Source organism: Echinops telfairi, unplaced genomic scaffold (assembly GCF_000313985.2).
Source record: "Echinops telfairi isolate 266 unplaced genomic scaffold, ASM31398v2 ScPeMD7_5592;HRSCAF=6446, whole genome shotgun sequence".
NCBI lineage: Eukaryota > Metazoa > Chordata > Mammalia > Afrosoricida > Tenrecidae > Echinops > Echinops telfairi.
The window spans coordinates 14,500,366-14,527,774 of NW_022109491.1; the positions used below are offsets into that span (position 1 = coordinate 14,500,366).

The window sequence follows — 27,409 nt, forward strand, 5'->3', positions numbered from 1 at the left end:
CCAGCGCTAAAGAGAGCAGAGGCGTCATTCTGCATGTCCTCAGATCATGAAAGCACTCTCATGGGCAAGAGTGATGGACTAGCTCTAGGACGTCACAGGAAACTAAGCCAAGACCCAAAACAAGGACGATCGATTCAGGTGACCATCAGGAAGAGCTTTCAAAGACAACAATCAACCAACGTGAGCCTTGGCTCCCGCTGTGAGGTAGTGGTTTTCCCATCACAAGGGAGGGCTGTCTCATTTCTTTTCTCACTGAAAGTGTCGGTGAAAATGACTAGGAGGGCGCTTGCATCTCCTTGCACACACAGCTTTCAGTTGCCATTGTGCCAATTCCAACCCGTGGTGACCCTTTGTGTGCAGAGTAAGACTGCGCCGTAGGGTTTTCCAAGTGGTGACCTTCAGAAGAATACCACCAGCTGTGTCTTCCAAGGTCCCACGAAGTGGATTTGACCAGCCAACCTTTTTGTTACTAGCTGACCGCCCGACCATTGGCTGGTACCACCCAGGGACAGCTCCACCCCTCCCCCACCCGGCCAAGGAGGGGTGCAGAAATACTAACTATGTGCATTTCTAAGAATCAAGATTTCATACAAATCTAATTCTTGTTTATTTGTCTTTTCTTTTTTTCCCCTTTTTGGACATTTCCTTCATCTGACTGCCCATCAATATATAGAAGAAATGCTTATTCCTACTCCTATTACTTGTAAGTATCGAGCTGGTTCACTTTGCTTTGTGCCCTGTGAGGGAGCCTGTAGCATGCTTTCCCTGCACCCACCCAGTGTCTGTTAGTCGCCCGTGCCTACTTCTGTCTAAGTCATCGGTAGCCCCAGAGTTTTTAGTTTGTGTAAATGTTTTCCATTTGAAAATGCACTGTCATGGTTCTTGTTTGTTGTGTTTCTGCCATCCTGGTCTCTGTCACCTTTGTGACTGCAGTCTTCTGGCTAGGACTCTCCCAATTCCAGCAAGAGAGGGGTCTCATCCTCCTGCAGGACTTAAATACAACAGCATCACAGATCTCAGGGCCCTTGGGGTTCATTGGGGTCTCCTTAGCCCGGGGGTGCCATGTTTTGAAAGGAATTCATTAGCTGGTTTTCCCCATTTCAGAAAGTCTCCAGGGAATCATGACTTTGTCTATAGCCAACCTCACAGGTGAGGAAAATATCCATCCAAGTGCTTTGTTCGGCGCTGGAATGATCTCAGTTTGATATTTAACAATAGCGACCCCATGCTATCGGCGTGTTATGTTGGACATGATCAGTGGTTAATTGCCTATCTTTCTTTTTTTTACTTGCTCAATAACAGTGATTCTTTTTTCTTATAATTAAGCCACACGTTTTCAAAGCATGAGAGTAAAGTGGAAAGACTCTAGATGAAAATAGAGTTAAAGAGTTAGAAAGTCCCTGAATTCATTGCACATGCTTAACGTTGGTTTTTCATCTTTGGCAACGGAGGTGCGGAGAAGTTATATGAACTTATCACATACCCAGTTATCAAAAGTGGAGGAGTATAATGCGGGACATCTGTTCCTATCAAACCCATTGCCCACCACTGCATGCCTTCCCCCATCCTCGGAGACACCAGCCCTTCAAGACAGGCCATGCCTGTGAGTGCTCATCTTCTGAAGTCTTTACAGGTGAGGATAGAATCAGCCAGAGAGTATCCAGCCCCTCTGCTCAGTGCTTGAGGACAAAGATCTAGAGGTCCAGGAAATAAACAGAGAATTCTGCTACTGCTACCACCATGTTATGCGCTCCCACTACCCACCCTGGAAATACCAGAAAATTCACATCATTTGTTCATTAATCTATTTGACAAGTATGTATCCAGCATGTCCACTATGTGCCAGACGCGGTGGATGGAGAGCTGACTAGAACTTTGAGCCCAGCCCTCAAGATGCTAAAGCCTATCGGAAAGACTAGTATAAAATCACATCACTGAAGTGTTGCCTGAGAGGTGCCTATGCATGCTATGGTATAGGAGTGCTCAGTGGAGTGGCTAACATTTTAATGAGGTGAAGGCTAATTGTCCGTGTGTTTAGAGATGGTGGAACCCATCAGAGTAATTGTGAGCATGGCACAGGACCGAGTGTTGTGCACAGGGTCGCTATGAGCCAGAACTGCCTTGACAGCGCTTCACACATACACACAACACATCACCCAATACTGGAGAATGGGGAGCAGGAGGAACAGCCTCCGCAAAGGCATGGAGTTGTGACAACGGTGGCATGGTGTTGGTGTGAGGGAAAAGGCTTCAGGGTCACAGAGCCCTGAGTCCAAGTGCCATCTCTAGCGTGAACCAGCTTACGCTGCCTTAAGCCAATTTCTAGACCCTTTGAAACTTAGTTTCTCTTAACTCTAAAAGGAGAGTAATCATGCTTAACTCCTAGATTTACTTGAAGAGGAATGCTGATGATTTTTTTTAAACTGCCTGGAACAAAATTGGCACTCATGAAATGTCATTTTTATTTCCTTTCCCTGGAAAGAAAGCAGAAGGAACTAGGGTGGTAATGGTAGCCCCAAGGAATTCTCTGGTCTCCCAGGGATTCTTCTTCCATTTTTTTTTTTCCTCCCAAGGATTCTTAAGGCATCCGTGTTCCACGGGGTCGGTAGGCATGTTAGGAAGGGATAATAACAAGACCTTGACAGAAGAGGCTCTCAGCTGGAGTCCCGAGTCTGCTGTCTGCACACTGTACATCCCTCAGAAAATGATTCACTCTTCTAGAGGGCTGCCTTTAGACACCAGCAACCAGGGACCAAGGAGTCTATGGGCAAGGGAATGAGTGTCCCTTCTAGACCATATTCTGGGTATTCAGGGAGGGCCCTGGAAGGCTCTGCTCAAACAGCAACAAGCCTGTATTAAGTCTCTTGGGCCCAAGGTATAGCCAAGGGTCAGCTCTCTGCAGGAGAGCACGGAGAGGGATTGAGCAGCAAAGGTGGGTTTGTATCTATCTGTGTGATGGGTCCCTGTGCCATTTGGAGCTGGGGGTGGGATCGAAGGGTGGCAAGTCACAGCCAAGGGTCACTCACTGTACTTTTACCCCCCACGCCACAAATATTAGAGGCCAGAAACTCAGCTTCATGGCCTATAAAATGGGAAACATGGGCCCAACTTAAGTGAGTGATAATGACCATTAGAGTCTGGGCAATAGGAAAGCCTGTGGCCTCTACAGAGATGCCTGGATTATTTAAACTTTGACAGCCTTTAGCTGTATCAGAGCACGGGATGGAAAATGGAAGTGTAGAGGCCATGGTTCTAAGGCATGGTCATTTGTGGGCTGATTCAAGCCGCTATGCTAATCACCTGGCTGTAGGTACCAACCCTTGCAGGGATGCTTCCATCATAGCAAATCACTACAACCATTTGATCCAACCTCACAAGCCAGAATTAATCAGCTTTCATTCATTCACTTGTTAAAAGTTAATGGAATACCTTCCCTGTGCCCAGCATTATGCCCGGTCCTGGAGACAGACCTAAAAACCAACCATGATGGCCCAGGCTCTCTGGGAGCTTACATGCTTATGTTCAAATGGTGCAATCATATAATGAATACGTGAATCTGGCACTTACAGTTTATGGTAAACGCCATGAAAAGAATGGAATCCCTATGGGACTAATCCCTATGCAACAGGCCCAGTCTTCAAACTTTGTACCATGCCCTGTGCTGGGCACTGGGGGAGTTCCCAGCAAAGAGTGTAACGACAGAATATGCAGATGCCATGGTAAATAAGGGTTTTCAATTGGTGCAGACTTGGAATTCTTGGTCACAGATTGCCAGAGGGTGAAACTCTTGCCTAGTGAAATGAAGAAGTATCTGGATGGGGCACGGGGTTTCCATAACAATATTCCTAATTTTATATTCAGCAAACCCCAAAGTACTTGATTGTCATGCTTTCTCTCTCACTGTAATTTTCTCTGTGACATTCTATCTACTGTAGAGAAGTCTTCGGTAGTTAGATATTCTCTTAAGCACCAGCCCGCCAATTACCAACTTCCTTCAAGCCCCTGCATGGCATCATCTAGACAGCTGGTGACATACAGCCACACCCTGAGCTCTCAGGACAGTCTGCTCTGGTTGGTACCACCATCCCTATTTAATAGAAAGAACAGGACTCTAAAGAAGACCATGCATCCTTCGAAAATCCACCTAGTAGTAGGAGAGAAGAAGAATGGCCTATCTTGGAGACAGAGATACACAGAAGGGGAAGCGGTTTCGAGTAAAGGAGATGCAAATGAGTCCAGATAGGTTGGGCTGAGGGTACTGGTGGGGCTCCCAAGGAAAACAGAGTGCTGTGAGAACTTGGAGTTGCAGAGGTAGAGAGGTGTGGGTGGGAATGGATCACAGCCTTCCTCAAAGATGGCAGGGGAGTGGGGCGGGTGGGGGGGTGGGCGGGGGACCGGGAGCAAATGATATTAACCCTGGACCAAGAGGTGAAGGAGATCAGAAAGCTAAGAACTGAGGTCCCAGAATTAACGATGCTTAAAGACTCAGAGGATGAGAAGAGTTGGCGAAACTGACAGTGAGAGAAGAGGATAACTGGAAGAGCCAAAGGGAGGAGGCCATTGTGTACGGGGGCATGGGCTTGCTGCAGATAACACGGAGGGACCGAGGGGGAGGCCATGGACAAAGGAAACCAGCTAAATGGGAGCCCTGAAGAGGAATACTTCACGTAAAATATTGAGCACTGAAACAGAGGCGAAGAAGAGAATGGCCTCTTGAAGGGGCAGGGAGTCTTGGGCACATGTCTGCGTAAATGGACAAGCCTATGCAGAGAGAATGTACTGACAATGTTGGAGGTGGAGGTGACGCCGGACGGGAAGATCTGGAGGCAAAGTGTTTAAGGGCAGGGGAGCCTAGGAGGAGGGGGCAAGGGGTGGGTCTTGTGAGACCATAGGATTGAGAAAGGAACAAACAGGACAGGAGGCCTTCCGTGGTCTCCAGATTCATAGCTCCATTCATCTAAGAGCTAAGGGTACAGCCTGTGTGCTTGCCTTAAACCCTCACTACTCCAAGCGGGGTACTTGGATCTGAGGTCCTAGCATCCCCCGGGAGCAGGTTGGAAGGCAGCGTCTCAGACCCCATCCAGACCTCCTGAATCATCAGTATCTGTGATGTGACACGATTTCCAAGGGATCTGTGAGCACATGAAAGTGTGAGAAGCCCTGACTGAATCCAACTCTTAGTTGTGCCATCCATACAGTCAGGAAGTTTACACCCTCCTTGATCCAGCCAGTTTCTCCGAAAGCACCCCCCTCCGTGAATTTTGGTGAAATTAAACACTTCTAATGCACTTTGACTGAATAATTTTTTTCAACTAAAGCCCTGTATAGTCATTGTGGTAGTTATATAATCATTTGTCAATTTGAGGGGATTAAGAGTGAAGGGGTGGAGTCTAGCCTGTCAATCAGGTCATAGCCAAGGAGGCCTCTGTGTGGCCTTCTCTGAGAATTCTGGGAACTCCTATATTCCTCCTTAGAGGCAAGAGACACACACACTCTCTCTGTTCACTCCGTGGGAGACATTGCAGCTGACAAGACACATCGAGCTACAGTAGCGCCCTGAGCTGGAGGAGCCACGTGGAGACCACTGCCAGTGCTGAGATGCTTGCAATGCCACTGGATCCACAAGACTTACCATCCACTGGCCTGTGATCATCCTGCATTCAGCATCGTTGCAGGTGTTTCGTAAGTCAGAAGAGGGCTTTATACATTGGTATCAGGCATATGAGCTAATACCAGACTTACGGACTTGATCTGGACTGGGCTGGGATCATTTCTCAATATTCAATTGCTCTTGTATATATATATATATAAAGCTCTTTCTTATACACATATGAGTCTCCCTGGATTTGTTTCTCTAGTCTACCCAGACTAACACAGCCATTTAAAATATTTATGTATGAACTTTAGTGCACCTCCTGGGCAAGGTTCTGGAGATGAGAGGTAGTGTAACAGACCAAAACCCCCGACTCCGTGGACTAGACCATTTGTTTCAGGGAGGTAGAAAATAAGCCAGGTATGCAAGGAAAGTAAGTAGTATATTATATCATGAAATGCACTAAGGAGAGAAAAAGTACCACTAGTCTGTCAATTTATTGTATGGTGGTAGCTTGTGTGTTGCTGTGATGCCGGAAGCTGTGTCACCAGCATAGCTTCAAATACCAGTAGGTCACCCAAGATCAAGAGATTTCAGTAGAACTTCCAGACTATGAACAGACTACGAAGACTGAGTGAATAGGTTGCCCACTTCTGGGGCACTAGCCACTGAATCTTGTGAATAGCAGCAGATGTTACCAATATAGTTCCAGAAGATGAGCCCCTTGGGCCGGAATGCTCTCAAACAAGCCCCGGAAGAGCTGCCTTCTAAAGGTGGAGCCAACCTTAATGCGATGGATGGAGGAACACTTTGGGGACCTTCATTTGCTGATGGGGCATGACTTGCAATGAGAAGAAACAGTTATAAACATCCATACATAATCACAATGTGGAACGTATTAAGTATGAATCTAAGAAAATTACAGTCTTCAGAAAGGAAATGGAAAGCATAAAGATTGATGTCCTAGGCCTTAGTGCACTCAAATGGATGTGGGTGCCCATTTTGAATCACACAATCATGTGCTGGGAATGACAAATTGCAGAAGAATGGCGTCACATTAATCATAAAAAAACCCACAACATTTTGACATCAATCTTGAAGTACAATACCATCTGTGCTAGGATAACATCCATGCACCCACCGAGAAGTCTGGTTAAAACAGCTGCTCGGGCTTATATACAGTAAAGCTAATGTTGAACAAATTTTAGAATTATACCTGGTTTTTCAGTCGGATGCATTGATAAGTATTGGTGATTGGAATGAGAAAGCTGGAACCAAACTGGAAGGAAACTCAAAACAAAGTAAACTCGCTACCATCGAGTCAGTTCTGACCCATAGCAACCCTGTAGGACAGAGTAGAACTATTCCTGTGAGTTTCCAAGGCTGTAACTCTTTGTGGGAGTAGAAAGCCTCCTCTTTCTCCTGTGGAGCGTCTGGCACTTTAAAACAGCTGCCCTTGCAGTTAGCAGTCAGCGCATACCCACTATGCCACCAGAGCTCAATAGAGGAAGAAGCGGTTACTGGAAAATATGGCACTGGCAACAGAAATGAAACAGAAGATCTCATCATAGAATTGTGTAGGACCAGTGACTTCTGCATTGCAAATACCCCTTTTCAACAACAAAAATGGCAACTCTGCATGTGGACGTTATCAGATGAAATACGCAGATGTCAGAATCCCTACATCTGTGGAAAGAGACAATGGAGAGGCCCAATATCATCATGGAAAACAAGGCCAGAAGCTGACTTGGGAACAGATCATTAGTTGCGCTTATGTAAGTTCAGGCTGAAGTTGAAGAAAACTAAAACAGGTGCACTAGACCAAAAATAAGACCTTGCGTATATCCTGCCTGAATTTCAAGAACATCTCAAGAACCAATTTGATACATTGTACACTAATCACATAAGACCTGAGTTGTTCTGGAATGACATCAAGAATATCATACAAAGAGCAGCAACAGATTATTTTTAAAAGACCAAAAAGAAAAGGCATGCAGTGCATGTTAGAAGAGACTCTGAAACTTGCTCTTGAATGTAGATGAGCTAACACAAATGGAAGACCTGATGACGTGAAAGAGCTAAACAGGAAAAAATTCAAAGGGCAGCTAGGGAATACCAGGTGAATGATTACGAAGAGATTTGCAAAGACCTAAGTTTAGAAAGCCAGAAAAGAAGACCACAGCTCAGCATAACTTGGGCTGAAAGAATTGAAGGGAAAAAAGTCAGCCTCGAGTTACGTTGGAGGAGTCTATGGATAAAATATTTAACAATGCAGGAGGCATCAAAATAAGATGGCAGGAATACTGAGTCATTGTGCCATAAGGAACTGGCCAACTACAACCATTTCCAGAGGCAGCCGACGATCAAGAACCAGTGGTACTGAGGCACAAGTCCAAGCTGCACTGAAGGCATTGACCCCAAAGAAGGCTCCAGTAGTTGACAGCAATGTCATGCCAACAAAAGTTGACATGCCAACTGCAATGTTTCCACAGGCTGATGCAGCACTGGAAGCCTCACTCGTTTATGCCAAGTTTGAAGACAGCATGGCCCAGCAACTTGAAGAGGTCTGTATCCACTCTCATTCCAAAGGCAAGCAACCTAACATGAAGAAGAAATGATTAAATATTACTATTAATATCACATGCAAGTAAATGTTGTTGAAAATAATTTTTAAATGGCTGCCACAGGACATCGACAAAGAGCTGCCAGAAATACAAGCTGGATTCAGCAGGGGATGTGAAAGAAGGGATCCCATCCTTGCTGATGTCATCCGGACCTTGGCTGAAGCCAGCTAATACAAGAAAGATGTTACTTGTGTTTTACTGAATGGGCAGTAGCATTCCACTGTGTGGATCATACCAAACGATGGATAGCCTGGGAAAAAATGGGAATTTCAGAACATGGAAATGTGTCTGTGCAGAACTTGTACATAAGTCAAAAGCAGTTGTTTGAACAGAACAAGGGACTCGTGCATTGCTTTACATCCAAAAGCTGTGAACTTGGGTTGTGTCCTTTCACCACACTATTCAGTGTGTATGCTGACCCAGTGGTCTGAGGAGCTGGACTAGATGAAGAAGACAGTGAGATGCAGATAACACCTTGAGCTCGCTGGAAGCCAAGAGGACTTGAAGCAGCTGCCGATGAAGACAAAAAACTGTAGCTTCATTGTAGGTTACAAGTCAATATAAATAAAACAAACCTCTTCACAACGGGTCCAATAGACAGGATCAGGATAAACAGAAAAGATTGAAGTTGTCAAATATTTCATTTTACTTAGATCTACAATTAACACTCATGGAAGCAGCCACCAGGGAATCAAACAGTACACTGCACTGGGAAAATCTGCCACACAGGACCCCTTTAAAGTGTTAAAAAGCAAAGATGTCACTTTGAAGCCTAAGGTGCACCTGAACCCTGCCACGGTACTTTCAATCATGTTCATATGCATATGAAAGCTGGACAATGGATAAGGAAGATGGGGAACGATTTTGATGCGTTGAATTATGGTGCTGGTGAAGAATACTGAAAGTGACATGGACTAAAAATCTCTCTGAAAAATGTTCAGCCAGAATGGTCCTTACCAGTGAGGATGGTGAGACTTCATCTCAAGTGCTTTGGACATCTGATCAGGAGAGACCAGTCCCTGGAGAAGGACATCATTCTTGGTAAAATAGGGCGTCAGTGAAAAAGAGGAAGACCCTCCACAAGATGGAATTGACACCGTATTGGCTGCAACAATTGGCTCAGATATAACAATGGTGAGGACTAGGCAGTGTTTTCTTCTGTTGTGAATATGATTGCTATGGGTCAGGCTAACTCGATGGCACCCAATAACAAAAAAGGAAAAGAAAATACCAAATGACTCTGAGAAAGGGGATATAAGATGTCAGTGAGGGAGAAAACAAGTTACAAGGGGTACCCCACCCCAGCCCCCCAAAAAAACCGCCAGAACTTTGCTGGGTGGAGCAGAGCTTTTATAGTATGCATTTTCCCCCATAGTTGAACATGGAGCAACTCACTCTGAGTTAGTGCACCCAGTGGCATTGCCTGGGAAGGTTCTCTCTGGTCACAGTGAATTTTTCGTAAAAGCAGTTTCGCTCAAACCTCATTTTTTGTGATGGCTGATTTGAGAGAACAGTATGAGACTATGAAATTTTGTTTCCTGCTCAGGAAAAATGCTGCAGAAACTTGTAATGTTGAACACATCTTATAAGGACAGCACAATGAGAAAAACACAAGTGGTTTTCTCGTTTCAAAAAAGGTGAAATGTCAATTGATGACAAACCTCATTCTGGATGTCAGTCAACTGGTCCCAAAGGCATGGAAATAATCCACTTGTGGTGCATTTGGAGTTCGTTCCACCAGGTCAGACTATTAATCAAGCTTCCTGTTTAGAGGTTCTGAAAAGATTGAGTAACAGTGTGCAACAAAAAGGTCTGATTTGTGGCAGATGAGGACTGGTTTTGCCACCATGACAATGCACCTGCTCATGCAGCCATCTCAGTGCACCCACCAGTTTTTGGCAAAAAGCAGCAGAGCTCTCTTGCCCCACGCACCTCACTCACTTGACCTCTCCCTCTGAAACGTCTTTTTGTTTCCATGAATGCAGAGGGACGTGAGAGGACAGCGATTTGACGACATAGAGGGGTAAAGAAAAAATGAAGGAGGTGCTGTCAGCCATCCAAACAGATGAGCTTGAAAAATGTTTCCAAGAATGGAATCACAGATTTGACAAATGTATGAAGTATAATGGAGAGTACTTGGAAGGTGATAAGATTGTTTTGTAAAAAATTTAAAAAATTAAAAACTGCAAATACATAGCTTTGAAAAAAATTTTCATTTTGGGGGGATACTGCCTCATATGTCCTTTTTCTCCAAAACAAGGAGGCTTTCAAGAATTATTCCCATTACAAGGTCCCACATGCAAGACCAGGGTATCTGTAAAGAACAAGATAAACCCAGAACTTGTTGACTTTGAGTTAATTCCAATTCATCGAATCCCTTTAGGACAGAATAGAACTGCCCCATAGTGTTTTCTAGGCTGTGGTCTTTAGATCAGCAGACTGCTATATCTTTTCCCACAGAGCGATTCATGGGCTCGAACCACTGACCTTTCGGTTAACAGCCAAGCCCTGTGGGACCAGGGCTCATGAAGAGCCAGATAATAAAGATGCTCTTACTGTGCTGCTGTGACATGAAAGCAGTCAGAGGCACCATGTAAACAACTAAGTGTGGTTCTCTTCCAATAAAACTTGATTTTGAAAAAAAAAATCAGTTGACAGACTCAATTTGCCTTGCCTACCTTCTCAACATCTGAGAATCAGGATAGGATGGGTCTCAAGATGAATCCTGATTTATTGAGCAACTGCTACATGCTGTGTCTTGTGCTTGATGTGGGGGAACACCTTGTGTCTGCTCACACCTTGTACCTGCCTCCACCTGGTTCATGCCCACGCATAGAAAGGAGGTGGAAGTTGATAGGAATTACCATTTGGTACCCACTATGTGGAGTCCCTGGTGGTACAAATGGTTCACGAGTGTGACTGCTGTGTCAAAGTCTGGCCATTCACGTGACCTAGAACACCTTGGGGGGAAAGGCTCTGGTGTACAGCTCCTGAAAATCAGCCACTGAAAACCCTATTTCTACTGTGACACACAAGAGTCTTCTTGAATTGGAATCACCTCCATGGCAACTGCTCGTGACAGTAGCAAGCAGGGTCATTGAACACAACAAAGCCATCTGTACGCTATTATGTTGATCTTAGTTATTTGTATGGGTCTGAGGTTTAAAGTCTTGTCTATATCCCACAGTAAAGAGGGGGCAGGACTAAGCTTTGAACCCAAGGTCATTTGATCCCGAAGACTTCCTTCTCATCAAGCCCTATCCTTCAGAGGAAGGAAGGGTCCTTCCTACCCAATGTGCATGGGTAACCCGCAGCCAGGCTGTAGAAGGTCCAGGACTCAAATTCAAGTCTATCTACTTGGAGAGCTTGTGCTTGGGGTAAAGACATTGATGCTTTGCTTGGGGCCCGCTGTCTTGGAGCCCCCTGGTGCAGTGTGGTCTCTACTTTCCTGGGTCTTGGCCATGTGGTGTGCCCTCTCCTGATCATAGAGATGGTGATGTGTATAGGTAACCTCCTATGGTAAGTCAGTTTTAGCTAATAGGGATGCCCAGAAGAATGCTAAATATCAGGATAAATAATGGTCCAGCAAAGGTGGAATGACAGGTAGAAGAATGTAGGGATATGGGGACACAGGGGAATTCAAGATGAGGTCCCTCATTCTCGGTCCCATCCAGAAAACAGTGGAATGATGTGGAGTTTGGTGTCAGACCTAGATTACAACTCTGTCTAACTGTTCTGACCTTGAACAACCTCAGACTCTTCTCAGCATTGTCATGAGAGGGAAGGAGAGCATTTTGGTGGTGCAATAGTTAAGTGCTCAGCTCCTAGCTGGGAGCGTTGGTGGTTCCAACCCACCCCGTGACTCTGTGGGAGAGACTTGGCAATCTGGTTCTACAAAGGGCCAAATACCAGAAACCCCTATGAGGCCATTCTGTTCCCTCCCACGGGGTCACTGTGAGTCAGACCTGACCTAACAGCAGCAACAATATGTAGAGTGACCAGCCCACTGTAGGTGTTCTATAAATAGCAGCTCTTACTCCTCACACACTGAGCTGAAAGAACTGCTTCTCTAGAATGTTTTCCCCTGTGCTATTGTAAAACAGCACCCAGCGTCTTCGGTGCCTGCTTCTGAGAAGGATATTAAGAGCTAGTGTGTGTTCACAGGTTAATTTATCTCAAGGTGTGTGATGGGCACCGTAATTGCTTCGCACGGAGACAATTTCATGTAGTGGTTCCTGCAGAAGCCCTGAGATGTTTACCAACCGTTCTGGCCAACAGAGAACACTTAACTGCTTCACTGAACTTTGGACACACGCCTTATCCCAATGCCACAGAGGTGGAAACATCCCCAGAAGCTGGTCTCTCTCCATACACACCTATAGGACTCCAGGGCTTTGTCCGTCCATCCCATCCCCATCCCCACCATTTCACCCCTATTCCAGTGTATTTAGATCCTACACCATTCTTTAAGATGTAGCTCAATGCTTCCTCCAAGAAGCCTTCCTTGATACAAGAAAAGTCCATGAGTGGACTTGAACCTTCAATCTTTTGATTAGTAGAGGAGCCTTTTCTCCACCCTCATGGCATTCCCTTGGCCTGTGCGCCGGAGCAAGTAGGTCTCCAGGCTGTTTCTTGTTTGGTGTGGTTGTTCCCTCAGTGCTCCGAGCACACAGTAAGGCCTACCTAGTCAGTGTGGAAGGAGCAAACCCACACGGTGGAATGGCAAGACCCTGACATAGCAGCGAAAGGGAGGTGCTCTGTGCTTACAAAGAAGACTAGCACGGACTGTTCCCAACCCCCCAGCGTCTGCCTCCTTGGAGCTGGAGCTTCCAGACAACGCTTGCTCTTTTCCACTGTGACCTTAGATGAGACGCTTGTTCTGAGCCTCCATTTCCTGGTTTGTATAAGGGAGAGGGGGAAAATGCACACTTCAATTAAATACATTTGCAAAATGTCTCATACCTAGTCCATCCTCAACCAAGGTAAACAACTGCCTCCTTCCCTCACCCGCCTATAGCTTTTCACATCATCGCCGGGGTTTGCCAATCAGGTATCATCATTTCGATGCCTTTAAAGACCAAACAATGATTATATTAAGAGGCATTCAAGACACATTTTATATAATTCATCACCTGCCTTGTCTAGAAACAAAGAAAGAATTGAAGTGGAAGAACACTATTTAAAGATGATAAAAATCAATTACCAGAAGCTGACGGTGAACAGGTTGACAGGTGAAGATCTATGACATTTTCACGAAAGTAATACAATAATAGAGTCCCTAGGAAGTGCAAAAGAGGAGACCTGGTAGTGTCATGGTTGTATTGGGCTGCTAGAACCTCCAGATCAGAAATTCAAAACCAGCAGCCGCTCCATGGGAGAAAGATGAGGCTTCTCCTCTCATAACGAGTCACAGTCTTGGAAAACCACGGGTCAGTTCTACCCTGTCCTAAGGGTTACCCTGAGTCAGAATCTACTCTATGGCTTTGAGTTGGGCTTTTTTAGAGGACGTGCAAAACATTCATGTGCTCCTCTACTAATCAAAAGATTGAAGGTTCAAGTCCACTCACGGGTGCCTCAAAAGAAAGCTCTGACCATTGACTCTTCCCCTGAAAAATTAGTCACTGAAAATCCTACACTTCTGCAGGACAGTTCTATTCCAATACACAAAGAGCCACCACGAGTCAAAACCACATGATTACAGCTGGTTTGTCAGCCAAGGGCAGGGATTTTGTGAGAATCCTGATTCCTGGGCCATGCCACCAACTCTGCTCAGGCCTTTTGAAAGTGATCTATATTTTCAGCAAGCATCTCGGGTCCTTCATGTGCATGTTGGCTTTGAGAGCAGCCTCCCTCCGGATAGCCTCACACCCTCATATTGTCACTGTCCCTTTCTAAGTATCCAGCTTCCTCTTGGTGATAGATGGTGCTGGTAAGGTTTCCAGTGGGCCATTGTGCAGTGACTTCCTCCCGGAATCCCCATCACTCTTCCGTGCATGGAAAAGTCTCCTGGAAAATGGAGCAGTACTACTCTCTCACTTGAGTGGTTCTCCCGGCTCCAGCCCTCATGCCCTCAGACCCGAGCTGTAGCTTTGTTCGTTTTCATCTGCTCACCAGTTCACTCATCTGCTGGTGAGCTTTCTCGGGTTACCCTGTCCTTAAGGTCCTTGCATGCCTATTCCCCTGTGTGGAGTTGATTTCCCGCAATGATGCCGATCTCCCATTGAGTTATGTTGTTCCATTCTCTAGAAGTATCCCTTTCGATGATAGATGGTGATGCTAAGGTTTCAAGTCACCCATTCTACTGGTTTTCTATTGGTTATATAGGCTTCGAAGTGCTGTGTCTGTACTTGGATGTTACCATCATGAATGCCTAACAGCCATGAATGCTGCCCTGGCACCCATTCATGAGTACACTGAGCTATACTGATAGATTTGGTTAGAGGTTGCAGCTAAATGGATGCTTTCTTGTTTTAGTCTATTGAATTTGAGCCTACACACATCAGTCTTCAATACTAAACAGCAAATCTTTAAGTCGGAGCCTCCATCACCTTAATTAAGGAAAATACAAATGAGTGTTTCCCCTGAAAAGGTGCAGAGGGATGTTTATACATACATCTTAAGGAGTTCTCCAACCAGGTATCAGTGATGCCTTGAGGCTTAGCAAGATGTGCTTGTGATGTTGAATGCGTCTACCGTGGAAATGCACTGGAACTTTGTCAAGAAGGTACAAGACTGAGGGTGGCTGTTCTCTGCCAACAATGAGGCTGGCCTACTGAAATGGGGTTGGAAAGAGGGTAGCTGGAGAGATGCTGTAGTGTGTTCCCCAGGTTCCTCTTCAGGAACGAAGGTCTTAATGCACCAGGGGCAGGCTGCTGCCCCAGCCAACGACATTGTCCTTCTCAGGGCATTGAGAAAAGCCCCCAGGCAGCTCCCAGATAGCCATTGATTGGGTATAGCTCAAAACACTCATTGCCATTTGCTTCCATTCTAAGTCATAACCACCCTCGGTTGGGCAGGGTAGAGCTGTTCCAGTGGGTTTCTAAGACTTTAATTTTATGGGAATAGAAAACCTCACTTTTCTCCCAAGGAAAAGCTTGTGGATTCAGACTTGACCTTGTGATTATCAGCCCATTGTGTACAAAAGTCACCCCCACTGTGGAACGCTCCTTGTGGTTTGCTGAGGCTAGTGTTGGGACTGCATGAAATTCAACTTTTGCTAACTCCCCCCACCTGCCCCTTCCTTCTTTCCCATTACCTCCCACCTGTACCGATCCCAGCTTCTTTCTCGTGCCAATCTCTGCCTCAGAGTCTGATTCCTGCGGAACCCAGCCTATCACACCCCCACTGGGCTTTCTTCAAATGGTGGCTACTGGCGACAGTGTAGTTTGAGTAGGTAGGCGGCGCCTCCCCCGAACCGCCATGCTTCCTATCCTTCATAGACTTTGTACCCCGATAATAGGGGTGGTTACTTTCTCTCCCACTGAGGAGAAAGGACACACTGATAAGTTCTTTCTTTAGCAGTCGTTGACTCACAAGCACTAGCTGCTCCCCCAGGGGGCCCTGGGATGTGGGCACAGCTCCCGCAGGAAGGAGCTCCAAGAGACTGTATGTTAAGACCCACAAGAGTCAGAGCCAGAAGTGCCCAGCTGCAATGTCCCCCAGCAATGTGCTTCCAGGGCAGACCGGGGTTAGCTTCTGAGAGCAGCACCTCCAGCGAGCATGATGATGACGCTGGCAGCTAGGGCCCTGGCAACGATCGGGTCCCTGGATGCGCAGACTGGAAAATGCCTTTCTAAGTGTTTTGCTTAGTGTGTTTAATGGAAGGCAGTGCTTTAGTTAAGCCCTGCAATGCTGCTGCTGATGATAATGATTACATCTTGTTTGTATACAGAGCTTTATCTCTTCCAAAGTGCCTTTCCACTTATGACCTAGTTGTCTTCTTAGACTTGGAGGTATTTAGCAAGATATTATTAGATAGATGACTCTACCATGTAAGAGAGAGCCCTGGGCAGCCTGGCTCCCCAGCGAGAGGGGTGTCAATGAACTCCACCTCAACGTCAGCCTCTCATCTCTGAAATAGGGGCACTATCCCCTGTGTTGTGGACCCTCTGTGATGTACAAACGGATGTATTCTTTCACTCAGAGGCATTTGCTTAGCAATCCCCCTGTGCTCAGCACCGAGCTAGGGGGGAGGATATGAGCATTTAGTGAGACATACATCCCCGCCCCCACCCAAGGGACTAACAGTGGTCCGTGGACATGCTAAAAATAGTTATAAAACCATCTTATAAATGCACAAAAGTATGGAAAACCTAACAAGGAAAGGGAAGTCACTGACTCTGCTTTGAGGAATTGGGCTCCAAGGACCTAGCACAGGGGAGCTTCCAAAAGTACAGGGGGAAATGGAATTGAAAGACAATGGCATTTCTTCATGAACTTTTTGAAGTTCATTTACCTCGGGTGGTAAATGAATGTGTCGGTGGTTTGGGCCCGCCCAGAGGTGCTATGGGAGAAAGACCTGGCCAGGTGTTCCCCTAAAGATGACAAGCTAGGCAATCCCGCAAGGTAGCTCCCACTGTCACATGGGGTCCCAAGGAGTCACAAACCAATGACCCGGCACCTGATCACCAAGGTCCTGCCTCACCGAAACAACACCTCCACCCACTTTCCTCCTCAGGACCCTTTTCCCACTTGTGGTACAGACAGACAGCTGTCGTGGCAGGCAGGCCCGTGGGAAGGGAGAGGAAAAAGCAGAGGAAGCCGTGGAGTAGGGAAGGAGAAGGCTGGTGGCCTCCAGGGCTCCAGGTCCTCGCCTGCACCGTGGCGACAGGAGTGCTCACCTCATGGCGTTGTCTCCATCCATCAAACCCTTTAAAGTGGGTCCAGGAGAATGGAGGTCAATCAAGGAAATGGAGATTTGCCACTCCGCAGAGAAAAGCGGAAAAACCGTGGCAGGGACTGTCGCCACCAGATGTCAACAGAAGGTAGCGAGGAGTTGGCCACAGAGAATGAGGCCGGTAGTTGGGAGTTCTGAGCCTTTTTGCATTTTCTCCTCTGGGCACTTACGAGGGTCTAAAGGAAACCCTTCCCGTGTGCCCCCACCCCCACCCCAAGTCCTGTGACCCTGCCCATGGCCCTGAGTCCTGTGAAAAGCAATGATCAGTGTCAATGAGTGGTTTGGGCAAGAACCACAAGGCTGGACAGTGTAGTTGTCCCACAAGACAGTTCTGTCGACCCGTGGGCACAAAGGGGGTGGGGGTAGATTTGAGGAATGCTACTGTGACTATTTCCAAAGGACAGGAGTGAGGGGCAGTGTGTGAGTCTGGGTAGACTAGAGAAACAAATCCATGCACACATATGTGTATAAGAAAGAAATTTATATACAAGAGCAATTGGACATTGAGAAAACATCCCAGCCCAGTCCAGATCAAGTCCATAAGTCCGATATTAGCCCATATGCCTGATAGCAATCTATAAAGTCCTCTTCAGACTCATGAAACACATGTAATGATGCCGAATGTAGAAGATCACAGGCCAGTGGGTAGAAAGTCTTTGGATCCAGTGGCACTGGAAACATCTCAGCACTGACAGGAGTCTCTGCATCAGGGTGGGTCCATGTATCTCTTGTCAGCTGCTCCGTCTCCCAGGGTGTGAGCAGAGAGAGAAGTGTCTCCCACCTCCAAGGAGGAAGTACCGGATTTCCCAGAATTCTCAGGAGAAGGCCATGCCCACACAGAGGCCTCACTGGCTATGATCTGATTGACAAGCTAGACTCCACCCCTACACTCTCAATCCTCAAATTGACAAACGACTATATATCTACCACACCCATCCTTTGTGATCTGGCTGCCCAAATGAGCCTCTGCGAGAAGCATGGTTCCCAGAATGCAGGAGAGGCCACTCCATGCTTGACAGGCCTAGTGGGAACGTTGCCCGCTTGCTTGCAGCTGAGCTCAGAGAAGTTAGGATATGTTCAGGGAGAGTAGCACAAGGTAAGGAGGGGACACCAACCCACAGCCTTTGAAGAAAGGTCAGAGAGGTGGTCTAATTGACCCGGGGTGGTGCCTGGGCAGTTTCAGGTTCCCCTAAATGATTCTGAATCCAGGATTGCGGACCACCCATCTGGGCGCGCTGGAGAATACAGTGGCCCTGAATAAAGAAGTTTGGGAGAGAGCACCATGATGATGTGGTCTTACTTGTCACTGTTTAATGCAGCTGCTCGGTGGATGGTTTGGTTCCCACGGTTTCACTAGCTGCACATGGTGTTGGTAGTGATGACAGCACCGGAGTTTGACAAGGCAAAAATCCATGCAAGAGCAGGCATTCCCTGATGCATCATTTCTTCTTTAGACCTTGAGGTGGTAAGTCCTTGTGTTGTTGTTAGCTACCACCGTGGCACCTCTGGCTCACGGAGACTCCATATAGCCCGGGATGAAATATGCGCCAGGCCTGTGCCCTGATCACTATACCTGTCTGCCAGTTTATCATCCAGCGGGGGCTTGAATGTTACTACGATGCCGGAAACCATGCCATCGTGTTTCAACTACCAGCAGGGTCATCCACAGTGCCACGTTTCAGCAGAGCTTCTCAGTGTAGACAGACTAGAAAGAAAGGCCTGATCGTCCACCTCTGGGAATCAGCCAAGGAAAACCTCGTGGGCAACAAGTGGCCAAGTCATGAATGACAACAACTACTACAAAATACCCAAAGGCCCCTACAAGGGATTTTTTTTTTTTTTGGCAATCCCATTGTCCTTTAATTCCATTTCCCCACAAAATGTTTGACGGCCGTTTGTGTTTCAACAGGATTTACTTTCGTACTCCTTGTGGCTGTGAGGGTGCTATGATTGAGACTAAGACCAGGATCAATCTCCTGAGAAACGATTGTTCGGAAGCATTCTCTCCATCACTGAAACCACCAGGCGCCCAATACTTCTTCCTGTGAACTTGCCTTTTCTACTGAAATGAAAGCGCATTGGCCCCTTCTCATAGAGCGATGGCGCAGCGCTGCTTTCCAGGCAATTGTTCATCCTAATGGCTTCCAACTGTGGTGCAGAACAGTCTAAGAGGGTGGGAATTGGCGGGTCTGTTACAGCCACCCACGTTCTTCTTAAGTGCAGGAATTGAAAGATTAGTGTGGCCAATAATACTGTTTTTACTGGTAGACTTGGTTTTTGTAAGCTGTGGAAATATGGTTTTATGACGGCCATAAACCAAATTGAAACTGGAGACTGTAGAAGGTTTGTTTTGTTTTGGAAAACAGCGTGGCAACCCTGCCCTCTTACAGAAATGGAGAAACGCTGTGAGAGCCTTGACATATGTTTTCTTTTTTCTGTCCCACATCATTTACAATCTGGGTACCCACTGACTTGACCAGAAAACTCTGGTAAAACAGATAAGCTCAGATCTGGTTGCCACCTGGGATGCCATACTTTTCTTTGGTTTTACCTTTACTTTGTATAGCAAATGAGCACAAAGGTGTGGGATCTGTTTCCAGAAGGGGGCTTTTCTGGATCTCAGACCTGGTACATACGTGATGCTCAGAGCTCAAGTGAGCCCCTATCTGTGGGGATTTGTTACATAGGAAAAAAGACGCAGAGCAACGTCATTCCTTAAAATACATTACTGTACAAATGGGATAAGAAAACAACAATAAGCACACTCACCAAAAAATTAAATTCAGAGAAAGACATCAGTCTTGTTTTACAATTGGTATGCAGCTTCTGATCTGCATTGGACAGATAGGAGAAAGATTTAAGAAATTGTGGGGTTGGTTTTATTGTTTAAGCACACCTCATGTCTCTTTTTCAACTTCAGAAGACGCACATTTGCCTCCTACAATGTTTTAGTCTACAACATTTTATAAAAGCTTATGCCACTATGAGGATTTTATTCAAATTCAGAGTATACCCTATGCATTGATAAATACACCTAGCTCCTGGCTTATCAACTCTCATGTAATTCAATATTTCCCATTGATGACAATAGTTTTTAAAAGAAGAAGAAGAAAAGAAAAGTCTACCATCCAGTGATTTGGTTGGCCGTAAGAAATGTAGAGGTGTGAAGTGAGAATGACTGGCTATGGTGATTCCTGTTATGTCTCATCTTGGCTGGATCAGGATTCTCAGTAATTTGGCAGTTCTGAAATGATGTAGTTATCTTCCGTTTTGTGATTGGATTGGGTAAACATCCATTTTCACCTAACAACCTGGTCTTTGGAACATAACAGGTTGATAAGGGAGGAGTGAGTCAATTTCATTTTTAAAGGCACCTGGAAGGCGATGCTATCTTACATGACATTACGTATTAGGTTTCTTTTTTCTAGATCATTGATATTTGAAGACTCTTTTTTTAATCTTTAAATATAAACATATATTGGCAATCGACTATCAAGTTGTTGTACTCCCCAGAAATCCTGCTGGACGTTGATCACGTTGATCAGACTTGTGTGGGCTCTGTGTCCCAGTTGGGTGAGCCCTGGCAATGAACAAGGTGTCTCTCCCTTTGTGAGAGTCTTCCTCGACACTCTCCATCAGTCAGCCTTTGACAGTGTTTGAGTGTGTTGTTAGACTCATACCCAAAGGTGTAGTTGTATTTATGTGTATGTGCTACTCAAAATTTTCTTTCATATCATCATTGTTCATTTTTAATAGATAGAAATGTAACTAATATTTGTGTATGGGGGCACAGAGAGATGTTCAATGGAACTTAAAAGCATGAGAGAGACAAAAAAAATAATGTCTACATTGTGGAACTGATAACTAAGTTTACATAGCAAGTGCTCTTGTATAAAAGGCCAGGTGACCAGCAAAGTGCCCACTAAGTGCTCAAGATTACAGCTCCCACCTACCCCTCCCCTTCTCAAAGGCTGTTGCTGCTCTAAGAGCCAGGTTCCATCCAATGAGTGGAGGTTATCAGACTAAGAACCAGGTGATAGTTAAGATGGCAAACGCTGTCTGATCTGGGTTCGAATCCTAGCTCTACCACACGCAGTGTGACACTGAGCCTGCTTCTCACTCATTCTCATCTGGAGTGTCCTCTGTCTGTCAGTGGGCCGATGCAAGATAGGGTTATCATCTGGCAGGACCACAGTGCTTGGCACCTTGCCAGCATTAGCTCTTCGTGTTCTTGGGAGGCCCAGCCTACCACAAACAGTTAAGTACAAGACTGCTGACCAAAAGATTGGGATTCATGTTTACTCAGAGACCCATGCAAAGAAAGGCCTGGCAATCTACTCGGGGCAAGGGTGGGACCGATGGAGCACAGTTCTGCTCTGAAGGACAGAGTCTCGAGAGCCTATGAGCTGGAGCTGCCTCTGGGGTCACTAACAGCAACCGCGTAGTTGCTCTTGCTCTTGTTAAGGTACACAAAGAGAGCTGCCAAGTCAGCCTAAAGAAGAACCTTCTTGACGATCAAGACTCACTGCCATCGAGTTGACTTCCGTCTCATAGTGGCCCCGTAGGGCAGAACTAACCCCTGTATGTTCCCAAGACTATAATTCCTTACAGAAGTAGGAAGCCTCATCTTTCTCCCTCAGAGTGGCTGGTGGTTTCAAACTGCTGACCTTGTGGTTAACAGGCCAATGGCTAACCAAGACACCACCGGGGCACCTTTGAAAACCGTGGCTCTCTAGTCATGGGACAGTAGACATGAGGTCCCAAGCATCTCCTCACATTGGTACAAGCCACGCCCTACCCAGGTGGCCACAGGGGAAGTCAGGCTGCTCTGAGCGCTTGACCCTTGTTGAGACACTGGAACCCCCCATCCCCATGGAATGATGAGCCAGTGTCCAGGTTTTCTCAGCCCCTTTATAGACTTGCCTGACAAAGAGCCTCAATCTGTAGACAGAAACCATAGCCCTGGAGATAAAAACAACAACAAAAAACAAATGCAAGCCCGACTTATCTTTCCATCCACTGCAGTTTATGATTGCACATTAAATTCAATTGCTTTCTTTAGGAGACTGGTGTGGGGACCTGTCATCTCCAGCCCAGCCGCCATCCATTCTAGCTTCCCTCAGGAGCGCAGACAGACCAGCCGCCTTCCGAGTGTACACTAATTAATTTATCTCATGCTTGTGATTTTACGGCGCTTAAGTGCTGGAGCGTTTCTGTTGATTCTTCTCCCTGCAAAACACCTCGCACTGCAGAAAGCCCATGAATCTCCATCCCAAACGCTGTCTGTCTGGGGCTGGAGCGAAGCCTGCCGGCTGCCTGTCGTGGTCTGCCTGGCACTGCCTCTTACAGCCAAAGTAACACATCCATTAATTTAGCCTTAATGACATTTTGACATTCCAATCAGCTCATCAGATGTTCCTTATGCAAGGCTTCTCCCCGCACGGCCAGGCCAGGGTGGCAGGCCACTCGTGCTGCATAAAACATGAGGCCCGCACACCCGCTGACGGACTCTCTGAGGGACAGCCGCATCTGCTGCTGGCAGACCTCCGGCTCCTAACAGCGAGGCCATCAGAGCTGTTTGTCACTTCTGCAGGACTCACTGCCTTGGGCGGAACCTGGTCAACCCAGGGAGAGGGGGGGCCTGGGTTCAGAAACCTACACGCCACAGTGTTATTGGGGCCCAACGGGAGGGTGGGGGAACCAACCCCTCAAAGCGCAAAACGAAACCAACTTGGGTCAAGTCAATTCCAACTGATGGCGACCCCGTGTAGGCCAGAGGAGAGCTGCTCCATAGGGTTGTCTTGGCTGTAATTGATACAGAGATTGTTTGCCAGGTCTTTCTTATGTGGAACCACTGCTGGGTGGGCTTGCCATTGGCACCACCCAGGCTCCGTGGGGTCTGGGTGGGGAGTGGGAGGCATGGGGCCCATCCAACTCCCACCACCATCCAAGGACTTAGAGCAGCCTGCAGTCTTCTTCCTAGGTCGTGGCAGGACCTGTGGCAAGCCTAGCATCTTGGATTTCATCCTTCCCCTGTGCCTTGAAAACAAGGGACACCGGGCTATTAGGATAGCAATGACAGAGGTCAAAGGAGGAAGCAAAACCACCCTTAAGACGTGGCACTTCATACGGCGCCCACGGCTGTGCTTTCTCAGAGCTGTGATCATAGGTAGACACTTAAGATTTGGGGGGGGGTAGATTTTTTTTTTAACTTAAAGTAATTTCTAGATTTTTAAAAATATATATATATTTTCTAGTTTTCTTTAACATAATGTAATGCAGATAGCACATTTTCCATGTTGGTACACAGCATTTGTCTTTAATGCCACACCTTCGTTTTAACAGCTGCGTACTATTCCATCCAGAGGATGCATCTTAATTGACTGAGCTGATGCCTATTGTTAGACGTTGACAAGGCGATGTCACCATTTGCCAGCGGGGGAAGCGGCCTTGCAGAGTGAGGGGGAACACGGGGTTCTGCAGGATGACGGGAGCACAAAGCCCACCCTTTGCTGGGTTGATGAGCTCAGGACACATCCTCTGACTTCCATCTCCTCATCCATAAAACAAATGACCACCCCACATAATGGCATGGTGAGGACCCAGAGTGCTCCCAAGGTACCAAGGACAGAGTACATTCTATCTATTCAACCTTTGCATTCATACCCATTTATGCTCTCAGCTGGGAGGGATGTACACCCCAGGGGGTGTTTGGCAAGGTTAGGACATAGTTTTGATGGTCACAGCTGGGAGTAGGGAAAGCCGGCTGAAGAAGTATCAGGACAAGGGTAGATCTGTTGCCTGTCCTTAGCCGAACATGACACGACATAATGCAAAATCTTAGAGAACATTCAGAAGCTGGACTGTCTGGGTTTGAATCCTAGCGCTGCCTCTTCAGCCTGGTAACTTTCAGTGAATTGCTTTGCCTCACTCTGCCTCACACTCTTTCATCCCCCAAATGGGGACAGGGATACTACCCACCTCAAAGAGCTACTCGGCAAATTAAAGGAGCGAAAGGACCATGTTTGTTAACACCTGGAGTCTAACATAGAATAAGTGGTGATGTGGGACAAGCTGTGAGCTGCTAACTCGAAAGTCAGCGGTTCAAACCCAACACCTTCTCCAAAGAAGAAAGATGACACTGTCTGCTCTCAGACAGATTTTCAGTCTCAGAATCAATTTGATGGCCATGGGCTCCACAGGTAGATGTTTATGAAGTGAACCAACCCAATCTAGGACTCATTGTTCTATGGTCTTTTAAGAAGCACCCATGCCTACCTTGTTGTCAACGCCTCCCTATCAGGACATCACCACCCAAAGGATGTAGCTGAAAGTAGTGAAGACTCGGACCTGGTACTCACATCCTCCTCTCCTCCTCCTCCCTGCCTTGCCCCTGGTATTCACAAATTCAGATCTACTAAAGAGGGGCTCTGTCTGCCTCGGTGCTTCTCCAACTTGAGCATCACTTGTAGGGCTTGTTAACCACCTGGTTTCTGATCTAACAGGGCAGGAAGGGAGCCAGAGAGACGGCATTTGTAAGCTCCCTGGGGTGAAGCCGCTGCCACTGGTGCAGTGGCTGCACTTGGAGACTCCGTGGTCGACAGCACTGGCGCTCATGGCTGGTGGTGCATTGCACTCACTTGGAGAGTGTCCAAAAGCTCCAATGCCCAGATTGCACCCCAGCCCAATTAAATGTGGAACTCATCAGTAATTTATAAAGCTCTCCCAATGATATGTGCGGCCAAGGTGGAGAAGCACTGCTCTGGCATCAATTAAAAGATGTGGTAGTGAAAAACTATTCTTCAGGGGTGGTCTGCTGTAAAGGATTCATATTTAATAAAAAGGGAGAGCATTTTCAACCCCTCATCTGTCAGTTTGTCTGACTGTCATGATGCTAGGACTTATACCACCAGTATTTCAAATGCCAGCATCTTCACCCCAGGTGGGCAACTTTCAACAGAGCTTCCAGAGTAAAACAGGCACAGAAGAAGAAGCTGGCAATCTTGTTCTGAAAAGCTGGATAGTGGAAAAGTTAGGGATTGCAGATAAACAGTGTCTGATGTCGGGGCCTGAAGATGATCCCCTGAGGTTAGACTCACTCAAAATAGGTAGGAAAGGAAGAGCTGGCACCTTAGAGTCCACTTTAATGATCTGAAAGGAGTGGGCCTTCAGGAGACCTTTATTTACTGGCCTGGCCCGACTCAGAACGAGGAGAAACAGCTACAAGCATTCCTTAGTAATCAGAATGAGAGATAGAGCAAGTATGAAGGGAGGAATCTTGGGAGTTGTTGAAACTTGAAATAGAATGCTTGAAGATCAATATCTCCGTTGTCAGTGAGCTGAAAGGAATTGGTATTGACGATCTTGAATCAGACAGTCTATGTGACCTAGCATACTGGGAGCAGGAACCCTGGTGGCGCAGTGGTTAAATCAGTTGGCTGCTAACCAAAAGGTCAATGGACAGTTAGAGCTGGCCAGTCCTTCTTAGGGAACAATGTGTCGTTTGAATCCGCAAAGATTTACACCCTTGGAAACCCTGTGATGTCCACTTCCTCTTTGTCCCATTGGATTGCTCTGAGTTGGAATTGACTCAGTGGCAGTGAATGTTGAATTATTAGGCCAGAAATGAGAAATTGAAGGGGAAAATGCCACAGTAATCATCTGAGAGAACATTTCAAGCTCCATCCTGAAGTACAATGTGGTTAATGATAGAATAATATCTATATCCCTACAGGAATGATGAGATAAAAAAACTTTTCTTCAAATTCATACACCAACCACTAATCCCAATGATGAAGAACTTGAAGATGTTCCCCAACTTCTTTGGTCTGAAATTGACCAAGCATGCAATCGAGTTGCATTGATAATTGGTGGTTATTAGAATGTAAATTTGATTAAAAACAAAGAAGATGCATCGGTCACCGAATATGTCCTTGGTGATATCACAGGGGCTGCATGGTCAAATTTTGCAAGACCAATAACATATTCATTGGACATACATATTTTCAACAACATAAAAGGACATGAACTTTGCCACATGGAACACACAGGTATCAAATTGACTACACCTGTGGAAGAAGATGGTTGAAAAGCCCAATATTGTACATCAGCATAAGGCCTGGGAAGGCCTTCAAAGCAGTTCATGCTGACTCAACTCCCTCCTGAAAATAAAAAGAAGAATAACAAGAGAAGCTAAACTGTTACAGTTGGATGTGCAAAGACCTAGCTGTAGAAATCCAAAAGAAAAGACTGAGCTCAGTATTTCTCAAGTTAAAAATTGCACATTCAAGTCTCAAGATTCAATATTGAAGGACTACATGGGCAATACACAGAGTCACTGAACCAAAAGGAACTATTTGATAGTTCACCATTTCAGGAGGCAGCATATCAACAAGAGCCAATGCTGCTGAAAGAAGGGATCCAAGCTGCTGAAAGCGTTAGCCATAAACAAGGCTCCAGGAATTGATGAAATACCAACTGAAATCTTACAACAAGCTGATGAAGCACTTACTAACTGATGCCAGGAAATCTGGAAGAGAGCTACTTGTCCAACTGACAGGAAGAGATCCATATTTGTACCCATTCCACAGAAAAGTAGCCAACAGGATGCTCAAACTATGAAACAACATCATTGATATCACATGCCAGTAAAATTTTGCTGAAGATCATTCAACAATGATTGCTGCAGTACATTGAGCTGTCAGAGGTTCAGGCAAGATTCAGAAAAGGATGTAGAATGAGGGATATAATTGCTGATGTCAGATGGATCTTGGCTGAAAGCAAAGAATGCCAGAAAGGTAATTACTTGTGTTTTATTGATCATGGCAAGGCATTCAAATGTGTGCATCACAGCAGTCTATGGATAACCTTGAGAAGAATGGAAATTCCAGAACATTTCATTGTGCTCATGGGGAACGTGCACATGCACCAAGAGGTAGTTGTATGAGTAGAACAAGGGAATAATGCCTGGTTTAAAAATCAGGAATGGTGTACATCAGGGTTTTGTCCTCTTCCTATATTTATTCAATCTGTATGCTGAGCAAGTCACCAGAGCAGCTGGTAGATGAAGAACAGTGTGACTCTAAGCCCTGAGGACAATAGTCCTGCTCAGAGCAGCCAATGCACAGAGAGGACCATAGGGCCAGCCCCACCACGAGCCATGACATCCCTCACTGCTCCATAGCGCTACGAGGTACAACACTGGAGGCACAATGTGGGAATTGTGCCCAAACTGACCCCACCACAGCAGGGCAAAATGCTAAGGGCATGCAACAGAGCAGCAAGAAGCAATGAAGT

General features: G+C 46.2%; 1 protein-coding gene across 1 annotated transcript in view; it reads left to right on the forward strand.

Annotated features, from left to right (window-relative positions):
* PTPRT (protein tyrosine phosphatase receptor type T) overlaps positions 1-27,409 on the forward strand; it is a 459,397-nt gene that overhangs the window by 302,928 nt on the left and 129,060 nt on the right. The window contains exon 9 of the mRNA XM_045295498.1: positions 674-703. Coding sequence (XP_045151433.1) covers positions 674-703 — 30 coding nt within the window. The remainder of the gene's footprint in view (positions 1-673; positions 704-27,409) is intronic.